The 12,704-nt window shown below is 46.8% G+C and overlaps 6 protein-coding genes across 6 annotated transcripts; 5 read left to right on the top strand and 1 right to left on the bottom strand.

Moving 5' to 3' along the window:
- Window positions 1-485: 485 nt before the first annotated feature.
- Window positions 486-2,054, top strand: EDB93DRAFT_1144059 (uncharacterized protein; the record flags this gene model as incomplete). Its single annotated transcript, XM_041449420.1, has 3 exons — window positions 486-978; window positions 1,779-1,870; window positions 1,992-2,054. The coding sequence occupies exons 1-3, from the start codon at window positions 738-740 to the stop codon at window positions 2,052-2,054; spliced, it is 396 nt and encodes a 131-aa protein (XP_041307934.1). The 5' UTR covers window positions 486-737.
- Window positions 2,055-2,402: 348 nt separating this feature from the next.
- On the bottom strand, window positions 2,403-2,841 carry EDB93DRAFT_1250086 (uncharacterized protein; the record flags this gene model as incomplete). Its single annotated transcript, XM_041452948.1, has 2 exons — window positions 2,403-2,675; window positions 2,734-2,841. The coding sequence occupies 2 exons, from the start codon at window positions 2,839-2,841 to the stop codon at window positions 2,403-2,405; spliced, it is 381 nt and encodes a 126-aa protein (XP_041307933.1).
- Window positions 2,842-3,423: 582 nt separating this feature from the next.
- Window positions 3,424-3,849, top strand: EDB93DRAFT_1070707 (uncharacterized protein; the record flags this gene model as incomplete). The annotated part of the gene is made up of 1 exon (XM_041444964.1): window positions 3,424-3,849. A coding segment is annotated over one exon (426 nt), but the record flags the coding sequence as incomplete, so codon positions are not given.
- Window positions 3,850-6,366: 2,517 nt separating this feature from the next.
- On the top strand, window positions 6,367-7,095 carry EDB93DRAFT_1250085 (uncharacterized protein; the record flags this gene model as incomplete). Its single annotated transcript, XM_041452947.1, has 1 exon — window positions 6,367-7,095. The coding sequence occupies one exon, from the start codon at window positions 6,367-6,369 to the stop codon at window positions 7,093-7,095; it is 729 nt and encodes a 242-aa protein (XP_041307931.1).
- Window positions 7,096-10,315: 3,220 nt separating this feature from the next.
- EDB93DRAFT_1250082 (uncharacterized protein) lies at window positions 10,316-11,150 on the top strand (the record flags this gene model as incomplete). The annotated part of the gene is made up of 2 exons (XM_041452946.1): window positions 10,316-10,882; window positions 10,914-11,150. The coding sequence occupies 2 exons, from the start codon at window positions 10,316-10,318 to the stop codon at window positions 11,148-11,150; spliced, it is 804 nt and encodes a 267-aa protein (XP_041307930.1).
- Window positions 11,151-12,369: 1,219 nt separating this feature from the next.
- On the top strand, window positions 12,370-12,636 carry EDB93DRAFT_1046919 (uncharacterized protein; the record flags this gene model as incomplete). The annotated part of the gene is made up of 1 exon (XM_041444635.1): window positions 12,370-12,636. A coding segment is annotated over one exon (267 nt), but the record flags the coding sequence as incomplete, so codon positions are not given.
- Between the last annotated feature and the right edge of the window lie 68 nt (window positions 12,637-12,704).

Here is a 12,704-nt window from a genome sequence, read left to right as displayed (position 1 = left end):
TCCAAAGAAAGAGGTGACGAAATATTTGTCGAGTATCTGCTACGGGGTAGAAGTGTCAGTTGTGGTCATGAGGCAAGCACGTTAGTCAAGCGGAGTTGAGATAATCTGTCAAATTTCAAGGCACACCGAGAAGCCGGAGGCCGGCATCAAAAATCTCGCGGAGAACGGCACGATTCAATCCCACGCCGATCTCTACTTTGTTCCGAGGTGCAACGCACATGGGTGGTGACGTCGTCTGAGCTCTCTACAACACCCTAGCACCGCTCAAAAAGCTTCAGCAGCTCAACAAAGCCATATCTTCGACCCCTCTACATACTCCGACAGTCCTAAGAATCTTCCGTAGTTGTCCTGCCCCGCACTGGATTATTGGACGCCTGATTGAGATCACGTGACTTCACGCGTATATGAATTGGTCGAAAATATGGTCATACGAAGGGGTTGCCCTGTCGGATTCCGGAGATCTCGTGAAGGGGTGTGAAGGGGTAATTCGAGAGTCAATGGCCTGAAGGTATGTACTCTGCCTCCCTATCTTATCATCCTGGCGTGTAACTTATACACATTGGCTCTTTGTGCAGTAGATTATATATTTCGACAGCTCGCTTCTCAACCTCTTGCAATATCTACCCGAGCAATCTTCATCCACAGATTGTGGCTCTGTCTCTTCTTCATGCAGCTGTCCTTCACCCCCCGAAGGGTCAGGCTCCCTCAAGCATCCTCTGAGCCCGGTCCCAGATGAGATGGACACGAAGCGATCTTGGGTGGATGGTAGCAAGCATAGCATGTCATCTCCATCAGGTTCACAACACACTCCCATACCTTCGTCGCGACCATCGCCTATGCCCTTCTGCACCCAGCCCTTGCATTCTCCTGATTCACGTCATACTGAATCTCACTACCCAACCAGTCCACCACAGCTAGCTGTAGTGCTTCTGCCTCATCCCCGCCCCATTGGACCTGGCCATGCTCTGAACATCATCGGTAGGTAGGGATTAGCATGGGTATATGAAACCCACATGGGTTGTGGGTGTGGGTTTAGTAAGCAGATATATATTTTACCAACTCCAAAGCTCCAAAGACATACAAATAGTATTGCAAACTCTAACTCTAAACTCTAAATCATGAACACATCCTACTGTCATGCAGCCAAACCCCTTCTATTCTGCCGCTAAACGGATTACCAAACTAACTGGGAAAGCCAAGGCTGCACTTGACAAGAAGCTCGAGGCCAAATCAAAAAAGAGAAAGAATGATGACAGTGCCAGTGTGGACAGCACACGGCCAAAGAAGGTAAAAGCAACCTACTCGTTTCGAATGATTTCCTAACATTGATCACAGCTACTTCAGTGGATGTTGAACGGCTCTTCAGCCGTGGCTGCCTCATCCTGTTGCATGTCCGTTCTTGCTTAAATGTGCAGTCCACTCGCGCCCTCTTGTGCTTGAGTTACTGGAGCCGGCTGGGTCTGGTAAAGAACGAAGACATTTTAGCTGTTAGCAACCTCGCGGATGTTGTAGGTGACGAGGAGCTAGAACTTGAGGAAGGATGGGACCAAATACAGTTAGGGTAGCTACAATTGCTGTTTTCATAGTACTAATTCAATGACACCCCCGTGTATACCCTCCATGGGTACGGGTATGGGTGTGGGTATATTGGTGGGTGTGGGTATCTTGGTGGGTGTGGGTGTGGGTGTCAATGCATATACCCCGGGGTATACCCATGCTAATCCCTATCGGTAGGTAGGTACTCTAGCGCAGTGCACTATGACTGACATACTATCTAGGTTTGTTCTCCATCTCTCGCACCACAACCTCTGGTCATGAAGTAAAAGCATTCATTGGAGAGTCTCAGGCTTTCAAGATGGTCAAATTTAATGTATGTACTTCTCTGTTTGAATTATACATGAGTTTATTGACGGCAGACCCCGCTTCCTGTGCCTCTCTGATGCCGACTCTGTCATTATGTGATTGGTTACCTGCCGTTCATTGTTGCACAGTCATTACGGATACTACTGTCTCACAGAGAGTCATGTACATGTTCCCATCAATTTAACTCTTAGTACTGTAGAGATACGCACTTAGCTTCGACATTATCTGGGTGTGACCAACTGAACCTTAGCTTCGAAGATTCAAAGACGGGTGTGACCTGTGACATGTCAGCAATAGCTTCGAATCAGCACCACTACCAGCTGCTGTCAGCAAGAGCTCACAGTTGATGGTGATGAAGAGAATTTTGGTCATGTAAAGTGAGATGCATGGCAAATACTCAGTACAAGAATTTTTGGGAATATTTTTGCATTTTTTTCATGTTTTACCATGTGTCACAATTTACCTTCGATGACTTCAATTTTGTGTGATGGTCACACGAAATAGCTTTGATTCGTCGGACGTGTGACGCTGTGATGAAGCTAAGTGCGTATCTCTACAGTACTCATGATTCCGGCGCTGTCATTCTCAGACTTGTCACTGGCATACAACTCCTCTACTTCTTGCCCTTCAATCTCTGCTTTGGCACATTCCATGGCAGCAGTGTGCATGGACTTTACTATTTTTTTGGTACATTTGAAGTTGCTGACGTGCTTGTACACATTGCGGATCATGACTGGCTGAAAGCCCAAGTGGTTTGCCAGTTGTTTGACCTGTTTGTCAAAGCCAAACTGTGTGATATCCACAGGGTGGATCTGAGGGTCCAGTCGGACTCTGACTGGCGTCAGTGTCTGCACCACTGCCACTGAATACCTCCACACTTTTCTCTTTCTCTTCATCCTTGATCATAGCAGTAGTTTTCCCCCCAGCCTGAGCCTGAGTAGACGTGGAGGAAGGGACGTGGTGCGAGTGCGGGGCCATTGTTGAACTACTAGTAGAACTGTTTAGTAGTCTTGAGCTAATCAATTCATTTTGTTTCACCCCACCAATCACTGGAAGCGAGAAAAATTTATTTGGGATGGTGACTTTGTAAATAGTCGGGTAGAGTTAATTGCTAGACACTAGTGTGGTGGAACGAGAAAGAGACTCGGCCCCTAATTGCCACAAAACCCTGTACATAGTCAATACACACTAGTATACAATCTCATTGCCCTCCTAGACAAGAGAAACATGACAAGTATGTCAGTGTATGAACCAGATGTTGTGTGCAGGCTTCTGTCAGTGCTGGAGCCGAAGAACTTGCAGAAAAAATTTGAAGCAAGTTGGAACAGCACAGTAAGCAGGCAGAAGGATGCTAGTACTATGTGAAAACAAAGAGGAACTGACCTGACCATCAAAACAGGTCAAAAATGTGTCGAGTCATGGACTGGACATGCGACTGCATGCATGGCAAATCCATGACCACGGCGCCAGTATGAATGGGAGGCAGAAATAGTCGAGTATATCAACTATATTTCAGACAAGACACGCAGCTGGTCAACAAAGGGACTTGCACATTGATGCCTGGACAGCAAGGTTCCTATCCTTGGCCCTCGTTTTCTGCCGCCATCGTACCTACATGCATGGAAGCGAAATCAGTCTGAGCCAGCCATCAACCCCGAGACACTATACCTGAAAGCACTTTGTACCATCCATCCATTCTACTATCCCAAACTTGCGAAGTGTCCGCGATGCAACAGTACTGACAACATTCAGTGGGATGGATGGACCAGCACAGGTCCTCGTGATGTCCATGGTTTGATGGTTGACAAGGCTGCGATAGGTACGCAGCTTTGTTGTGAGAATTGCAAAAATGATGCAACAAGAAAGGAACATGAGCATGAGCATAGCGACTCAGACAATGGATGCAATGTCAAGACTAACCTCAAAGGATATTGCTTTGCGACAACGAACCCTGACTTTTGGGGCAGCTGGCCCCACTGGTCCATTCCTGGTGGGCTCCTTAGTGTTCAGTCTGATTGCCGAGTTCTTATGCCAGGCTGGGGCAGGTGACATACCGGTATTCTTCCACAGATGCGTGGTTACTCAGGACTTGTTCAATCTATTAGTTGAAATGTGCCCATCATCCACAGCAGGATCTCTTGCTGAAAATGTCTGATGTAAGTACTAGCACTAGTCTGTCTCTCAAATGCTAGTGATCTGATGCACCTTACAGAACTGCATCTTCTTGAGTACCACAAGCGCAAGCTCAGTTATCTTCAAGCTTGGAAAAGCCGTCGAACAGTGCGACATGGAATGGACTTTTTCAGTCCCAACCCGCTTCAACTATTCTCAGATCCATATGATGTAAACAACTACAATGACAGACCTATCTCAAACAACATGGTCAGTGAGGTTTTCCAGGACTTTGTCTCAGCAACGTGGGAAAGTGAATCAGAAGAGTACCTTCGCACACTCTCAGGTGAGAACATTCTACTACACTCATCGGTTTAAAAACTGACCTTTACAATCTATGTGCGGGTGTGAGCGTCTCATTTGACAACACCTTCTGTGCTGCGACAAAAGCAACTGTAATGAGCTGAGAGAAGAAGAAGTTGAGGGTTTTGAAGGGTGGGATAATCAGTCTGATGAATGAGAACAGTGAGATTGTTGCCTGGGTAAGTTAATTCGAGTGCGTCTGAGACTCTGAGCATGTGCATCTGTTAAGACCATGCACAAAGGGTAGGACTGATTCTGAGGGGCTTGGCTTCAGCTCGTGCGCTGCGCCCCTTACCCGAGTATGTGCCCTTAATTTCAGATTGATGTCCGGAGAAGATCCTAGGAAGTCCGAAGGATATCTGAAGGCGCGGGAAACTTCAGAAGGGCTTTCCGGACAAGTGCAAGTAACTTCCGGATGAGTGCAGGAAAGTTCTGGAGGAACTTCCGGAAATTACAATGAGGTTTTGTCCTGATATGGATAGGTGTAATGGCTACTCAGGACAAGTCCTGAGTGAGGCAAACAGAGGTAAGGCTGCAAGGACAATGTCCAAAGCAGAATAGGTCCGGAGGACCGCGGGAAAGATCCGGATGAACTTCTGGAAACTTGGAGAAATATAGGATCAGAGGGTTGGAGGAGCAGAGCTCCGGCCTAGGGAATTCCTCCTTAGGCCTAAGGAAGATTTCACAAGGAAGGAACTAGTATAAGGACTTAGTGTGAAGACTAGTGCAAGGAATAATATGATATTCAGACTGAGGGACTACAAGACATATACAAGAGTTTATATACTAAGTGACTATCGGAAAGATCAATAAGCAAAGGTCTGAGGCTATGTATGAAGCATAAGCAAAGTTAACAAACGCGAGTCGGAAATGAAGCATAGGTTAATGGATCAGTAAGCATACTGGTAGTAAGTATAACCAAGGTACCGGGAACAAGGAATACCGGATAGGCTGTGTTAACGTTATATGCACAGGAAATGGATTAAGAAGCTTATTGTATATTGGATCGGATATGGTCCGGACGAGATGCGTGGATATATAGGATGTGGCATTAGGGCGATGGGACAAGGATGAATGATGCAGGCTAGCTGCAAAGGAAAAGGGATCTGGACGTGGACGTGCAGATGTGGATGTGCAGAGGTGCAGGGATCTGGATGGGTAGAGGACTGGAGACATGGATAGGACATCCAGAGGTCCGGATGAGGCGTGGGAATATTATCGGATGTAGGTCTGGGATACAGGATATGACAGCATCTGACTTAATATTACTAGCGATTCTGTCATGGCCAGTCAAACACTGAGATAAGTGAACTCCTTCAAGGCCTCAAGGCGCGCTGTGGTGCACTCGATATCCCTCCACCAGAAATCTTTGCCAACAATTGTTGCCATGTGCACAGTGCAGTTGCTGTCATTTTCCCTAGCGCTACCATGAAACTGGACGTGTGGCATTTTATTATGAGGTGAGTGCTACTAGTACATTATTCTCTGAGCTAATCTAATCCTCACAACAAGATATGCGACTGTAATTCTCAATCCTTCAAAGAACCCTCACCAGAAGGAAGTCATTACGGAGGTCTCTGCATGCATACTGAAGAAGCATGCTGAAGGAGGGAGCCCAGCAGAGTATTGGGACTGACATGAGCAAGAGACAAGACTCACCTCCATATTTGAGAAATGGTCACACAAAGGTATGCTATGGTCAGCGGGGGCATGCAAGGTAAGTCCTTGCAAAATATAAAGCCCATTTCAAAACACTGACCAAATTAATAGGTTCACGAAGAGCAGCTTAAGCACGTGCATAAAGGGTGCCTCGAGCGTCCACAACAAGACATCCGGATGGACGGAAGTCGTGTGAAGGGTTCCCACAAAGGTTGGAACTCACTTCAGTGAGTGCACACCAGTGGGATTGTAACCTTCACAGGGCTTTGCCATGACTTCGTCCTTTGCTGAAACATTTGCGTCACCTTCTCAAGGGCAACAAAGTCAGGCTTCCTTTCATCCACCCACAGCTCGCACCATGTACACCTCATGGACAGAATCGCAAAGCTCTTCAACTATCTCCAACTCAAGGAGAAGACCATTAGTGCATGCTGCCTACCAGAGCTCCAAGATGTGCCGTCAAATGAGCACTTTGGGCTCATCAAATCGAGCTTTGCATCCACATTTGGCGGGCTACTGGATGTCAAGGCTGAAGACTCACCGATCAATCTCAACATGTCCGAAAACAAGCTGCTCAAGGTGCTCAGTGATGATGGTGATGCAGTGGACCTTGTCCTGCAGTCAACAAGGGCTGAAATCCTTGAAGAATTCGACATCGACCCACGGCTCCTCTCTATGCCCGAGGCACAGGCTGAGCCATTGCTGGTGCACCCTCATGCCACCTCAGTTTCCAGCATTGGAACAGACGCTCAGCCGCAAGCTATGAGGAAGCGCAAAGCAGATGATGACACCATTGTCATCTCCGACAGTGAAGCTGATGAGCTGCTGCCCCACAAAATCATGCAGCATATGATTACCACTACTGGGGGTGATACTCCAGAAGTCACTACATCACTGTCAACTCAGGTAAGCCCACTCTTCCTCTTTGATGATCCTCCTTCTACCAATGACTCATCTTACAAAAAATATACGGCTTCATATGAAAAACTTCATTTTACTCCCATTCTCCCTCCTATTGATACCCTCTTCCTAGGCAATAGCATGGGTAACCCATGGGTATTCCGTGCTGTACCCGCACCCATACCTGTGTGGAACTAGACCTGTGTTGTTGGGTATGGGTTTGGGTATGGGTCCATGGGTATTCAGGTGTACTATGGGTACTAAGTATATACATGTAAACGGCTCATAATAAGAACTACAATCAAATCGAATCCCATCTGTCGTCAAGCTCGTTCTCTTCACCAACTACCTCGGGCATCACAGCAACAGCCATAACATCTTGGTCTTTGACCAACCCTAAAAGACTCCAGGAACCTAAGCAAAGCAATGCACAGACAGACTGGGCAGATAGGCAACTGCAGACATGAGATAACAAGAGGCGGCCGTGGCTAAAAATTCGCTCTACATCAACTGACATCACTACATATAACGAGCGAGATGAGTTGCCAATGGACGCGAGGCTGATAAAAAAACTCACCAGGAATTGACAGATAATCTAAGGCCATTCGGGAGAGTCAAGGATACATTGCCTTCTGTTCGGTCCACCAAGCTAAGACATCAGCAACATATTCCGGATCTGTGCTGAGGTATGAATCAAGCTCATCACAGAGCTCTGACTGCTTGGGTGCTGCTAACGCTGGAAGTTCGTCAAAGATGTTATGAGATTTTCACTGGTTAAAACAATGGTGAGAAAACAGTAAAGTTAGACAAGACAATACATACTGCTGATGTTTCCTGGACTTCGTCCTCATCCACAGCATCATATGAGTCGGTGTTGTTAGTAGTGGTTGTGTAAGAGCACTCGAACTTGTCGCGAACGATACTCTCCGCGGCTTGAATCCATTCAGCTCCCCATCTGGCCTCCTTGAAATATGATAGTTTGTGTTAAGGGTGCAGTACTGGAAGCGGTGTCAGTGTCAGTAAAGTACACTGGTAAAGTATGACAGAAAACTTACCCATCGAAATCCAATAAACTTCTGACCAGTCGGTCATACTGTAGTAGCGGTTCAGTGTGTTCTTCGCCAGTCTGAGTGACGCTCGAATAGCCGGCTCATAAGCGCGCGTGATAGAATCTGTTGTGAGTTTTCTGTCGATCAAGAAAAAGAGTGTTGCATCCTTGAGTATCTAGTATTATGTTCTGTTAGCACTGAACTTCAATGTGAGAATGGAGAACTTACCTTTAGAACATCGCACAATTGTTGTGCAAGCTCCCATTCCTTCTCACTCAGCTTGTGGTCCTGAAGATCCATGTTCTTGTCGGCACAAATCATATCAATAGCTTCGTGATACTTAAGGGCAAAGGTGAGCATATCAAAAGTTGAGTTCCATCGGGTCGCAACGTCACGTGGCATGATGCGCTGACTGAGTTTGCACTTCCTGAGAACATCATACCACGCTGGAAGAAGTTTGGTTGTAGAGTGGATGATCTTGAAGGCTAGTTTACGTAGCTACAACAAAAGTGAGTATTTTGTTTTGTTACGAGTGGGAAATTACTTCAACCTTTACAAGGACAAATCGTATAGGTCCAACACTATTTCACACAGCCTGGCGTTTGCATGCTGACAGTTGCGCCATCTCATCAACCCATCCCTCAATATTGTTGTTCTCCTCGTCATCTCTCTCGTTCGGTCCCAATTCATCAATATCAATATCCTTTGCGAGATCTTGAAGTTGCTGTTCTGCTTCGTCCATCATGGTGTTTGCTTTCGCTCTAGGTACGTCAAACTGTCGGATCAATGTTTTGGCAACGAGATTGATGATATGAAGGAAACATCGTGTCCTATTTGTTTCTCCTGGGAAGTCCTCCAGTAGATCACTCAACTCATTGACCATTGTGTCATTATCGGATGTGTTATCACATGTAATGCTCAGAACCTTTGTGAGTGTCAATTTTAATTCAACACATTGATTGTATCACACATGCCTTGTCTGATATGCCGAAATCTTGCAGTATATTCGCAAACGCCTCCACAAGGTTGATTCTGCTATGGGACTTTGCCACTTCAACGACATCCAGTATCAAGCTGAAAGGTTGTCCGTCTTGCTCGAAGTGGACGGACACAGCAACAAATGCTTTGTGATTTGGAGACATCCAGGCGTCGGTAGCAAAGTTAAGATTGCCCTCGTAGTTCTATCAGGAGTGAGTTGTTTGTGTGGTGCACATTGTTACTGACATACCTGAAGCATCCTAGCTATTTGTTTACGTGTTCGTGCAAAAACAAGCTTAACGTCGTGTGATACTGTTGATGCTGACGGGATATAACACTCAGGCTGCCCTGTTTTCATCAATGACTGGAAGCCATGGTCTTCAACGATTTTAAATGGCCACACACTCTTGGATACCCATCACACTATTTCAGCTTGGCTCTCAGTTTTGGTATGCTGTCTGTGTGAGTATGTTACCTTCCCCTTCCCCTTCCTTTCAAAAGCTGTTGTAATTGAACCCGTTGTACAGAGAGGTTTGATAATTGATTCTTGTGCCACTGTTGCATTCTTTGCTTTATCGACAATCTCAACTGTCTCCATTCCCCAGCATTTTTTAGCGTGTTTCCGCATATTGCTTGTGGACTTCGCGTCTGCTTTATCAAGGAAACAACGAATCAATTGGTTGCACCCTCTCGCGCAGCAACTGAACACATGGAATCTTCATCCGTTGACGTGGCCAATCACAGGAATGGGGTTGAAGAAGGAATAAATGGGAGCAGTCCAATCTTTGGCGAGTCTCGCTAGATTTCATCACATCAGATTTTGACTATGGTTGCTTTTTACAGGATCATACTGAGTTCAGCTTCTGGGTCTTCTGGATCTTCTTCAGCACTTGCATTGTTGGTGTCGTCTTCCTCACCGCCAGCTTGGCTCTCAGTTTCGCTGCCATCAAGACCAATATGGACAACTGTGCTCCCAGTATGTAAGGCATTTTCTTCTTCACTCATGACAGAAGCACGATGTGATGAGAACCTTGATGTGGAGCTATCTTTAGAAGGTGTTGCGAGCTTCTTGTGTGCCATCTCCTTGCTGGTGAGAGTGCTTCCAGCAGGTGGGTTGGTTTTTACCTTCTTCGGTTGTGTCTTTGTGCTATCTCCGAGTCCATTTGAAGTAGCTTTTCGTTTCTTGGATGTTGTGGCTTCCAGTGCAGCTTTGGCTCTGGCAGAGATTTTGGGTACTCGTTTAGCGGTGTTAGACTTGTGCATGGTGACAGCGAGAGTTTGGTGAATTCAAGTTTTGCAATTGTGCTCCTGACTTATGTTGACTTTTCCCGATTGTACATTAGAGTTTGACATATACAATACCTCCGAACTTCATTTGCACTAGGCTATCAATGAAGGCACGGGTATGGCACGGGTCCAGCTTAGAGTGCGGGTCAGGTAATCCTAACCCGCACCTGTACCTGCCAGTACCCTTACCCATTACCCGTGTGGGTTACCCATACCCGTGCTTTTGCCTACCTCTTCCTCTTCTACCAACTGACTCATCTTACGAAAAATACACGGCTTCATATGAAAAACTTCATTTTACTCCCATTCTCCCTTCCATTATACCTACCTCTGATCCGCATTGCAGGGGATTTCTCCAGTCACACTGGACCACTACCTCAAACCAAGAAGCTGGCTGCCATACTGCAAAGTTCTCTCACAACGACCAGTCAGATGCCAGCGCCAGCACTCAGTGTCAACTTCCTGCAGTCATACCCAGCTCCACTCCCCCAAACCCAGTTGCAGCGATCAGTCCTGCTGGTACTACCGCTCTCGCACCCATTCTGAGGCCCCCAGGGATGACCCTTTCTCAACACTTCTTCACCATTGCAACAAGAATTGACGCCTGTGCCATGCAAATCTCTGGCAATACCAAGTTCCACTTGTTCATGGACATGCGAGCTGAGTTTGCTGTGGATCTCCTTCAAGATGACGCCCAAACAGTGGGCTGTGTTACAAGAACATCTAGATGCTTGGGCCCCTACCATTTTTCTCCTAATCCTCCTCGTATCAGCCCTTGCATCATACCCTTACCCCGACCTCACCCTGGTCATCCTTGTCATCCTTGTCATCCTTGCATTCCCTTTCACTCTCTATCTGTCGCTTCAGCAGAGCCAGTACATCTGGCCAGATCCTTTCGCTGACGAAGCATACCCATGCTCCGTTCCACCACCCGACTGATCCTATGGACAGTCCCTTTGCCCTTACCGTCCAGACAGTAACCTATGATATGATGCACGACACATCCCCTTTGCCCTTTTCCCTTTCTTAATCTCTGACTCAGGTGCGCAGTCGCACATGCGACTTATACTTAGCTCCGCAGCTGCATGATCGTGCCCCTGCACATTTCACTTCTTATTCTGATGTTTGACTTACCTTCTTATCTGCACGTTCAGGATTCACTCGTGTCTCACCTCGAACGTGCCTTCCTTTTATGGTTATCCCCTTTACCAGTTACCTCTCTTGGTAGTACGAGTTATCACCCACTAATACGCTTCCTGTCCTCTATATAAACTCGCTACCATGTACTATATTCCCTAACTTGAATCTACTTGGTTCTTGACCTCCTACTCTCACCAGAGTGATCCTTTCTGCCTCACCAGCAGTCTATATTCTATCTTCTTATCTGCTCTTCGCGGATAAGCCTATAGTCTCGATCTTTACTCATCAACTCCGTCGACGAGCAAAGCCCCTGTTAACTAGTCGGACTTCTGTCCTTCTAATTAACGATGATCTTACGATTGACCTTCGGGTGTTGTAAGCTTTGGCCGATATAGCTTATCGTCTCGCATCCGCTTGACATAAGCTACCCGATTTGGACATAGGCGTCAAATCTTACTTGCCAAAGCCTCGCCAAGTAAGACCCCTAACCTTGGGCTAGCCCAAGGACGTCCTCGACCGTTGACAACACACGCTCTGTTTGAGCGTCGCCAACAGATACCATCCAAGTCGTAACAGGCTGTAGCTACTGAGACCTACAATAACCGTCTCGAGGAGAAGAATCATGCTAATGGGCTCGAAACAGTAAAGAAGAACCCTCAGGCCCTTCTCTGAAAGCTTGGTGAGATCAAGGTGGCCATGATGAACTGTGTGGCAAAGAGTGACTTCAAATGTGATTCCAACTGCTTCACACAGTGGGCATTTTTTTATGTGCTAACTACTTGTACAATACAGCACGTTCTGGTTTGGAAACCTTCTGGAGAAGGCACTGCCAAGCTATTGAGCTCATCAAGGCTGAGCCTGGGAAGAAGGTGCACATTGCTTTCTTGAAAAAATTTGTGTTTGCTCACTCTCTAGTATCTACCCTTGCTTCCCAGATTTGCAAGGCACACACATGCTCCCACTGCAAGACCATCATGTACCCTGGTCCCGAGAACTTGGGGTACAACCATTGATGGGCTTTTGTGCTGATGGCACCAAGCAGGTGTCCAAAAACAAGCCGCCTCCACCCTGGCCACAGCCACCAGGCATATTCTCTGAAGGCAAGCACTTCCATCCACACGCCTTCCTCGAAACTGTCAAGCAAATCTATGAGCAAGTGTTCCTACGGCCTTCCAGTGAAAGCCCTGCCCTCGAACAGGAGGCATTTGTGACCATGCTGCTGGACCGATCGACGACACTCGAATCAGGGACTGTGTTGTTTAAGTTGTATGAGGAGCTCGAGATTGATGGAACGACACTGGATGCACTGCTCACTGTGCACAATGGTGTCAAGCACCTTCGCATCGAGTATCT

Source organism: Suillus bovinus, assembly GCF_016758785.1.
Source record: "Suillus bovinus strain UH-Sbo-P2 chromosome Unknown EDB93scaffold_25, whole genome shotgun sequence".
Lineage (NCBI taxonomy): Eukaryota > Fungi > Basidiomycota > Agaricomycetes > Boletales > Suillaceae > Suillus > Suillus bovinus.
This window is presented reverse-complemented; position numbering and strand designations above follow the sequence as displayed.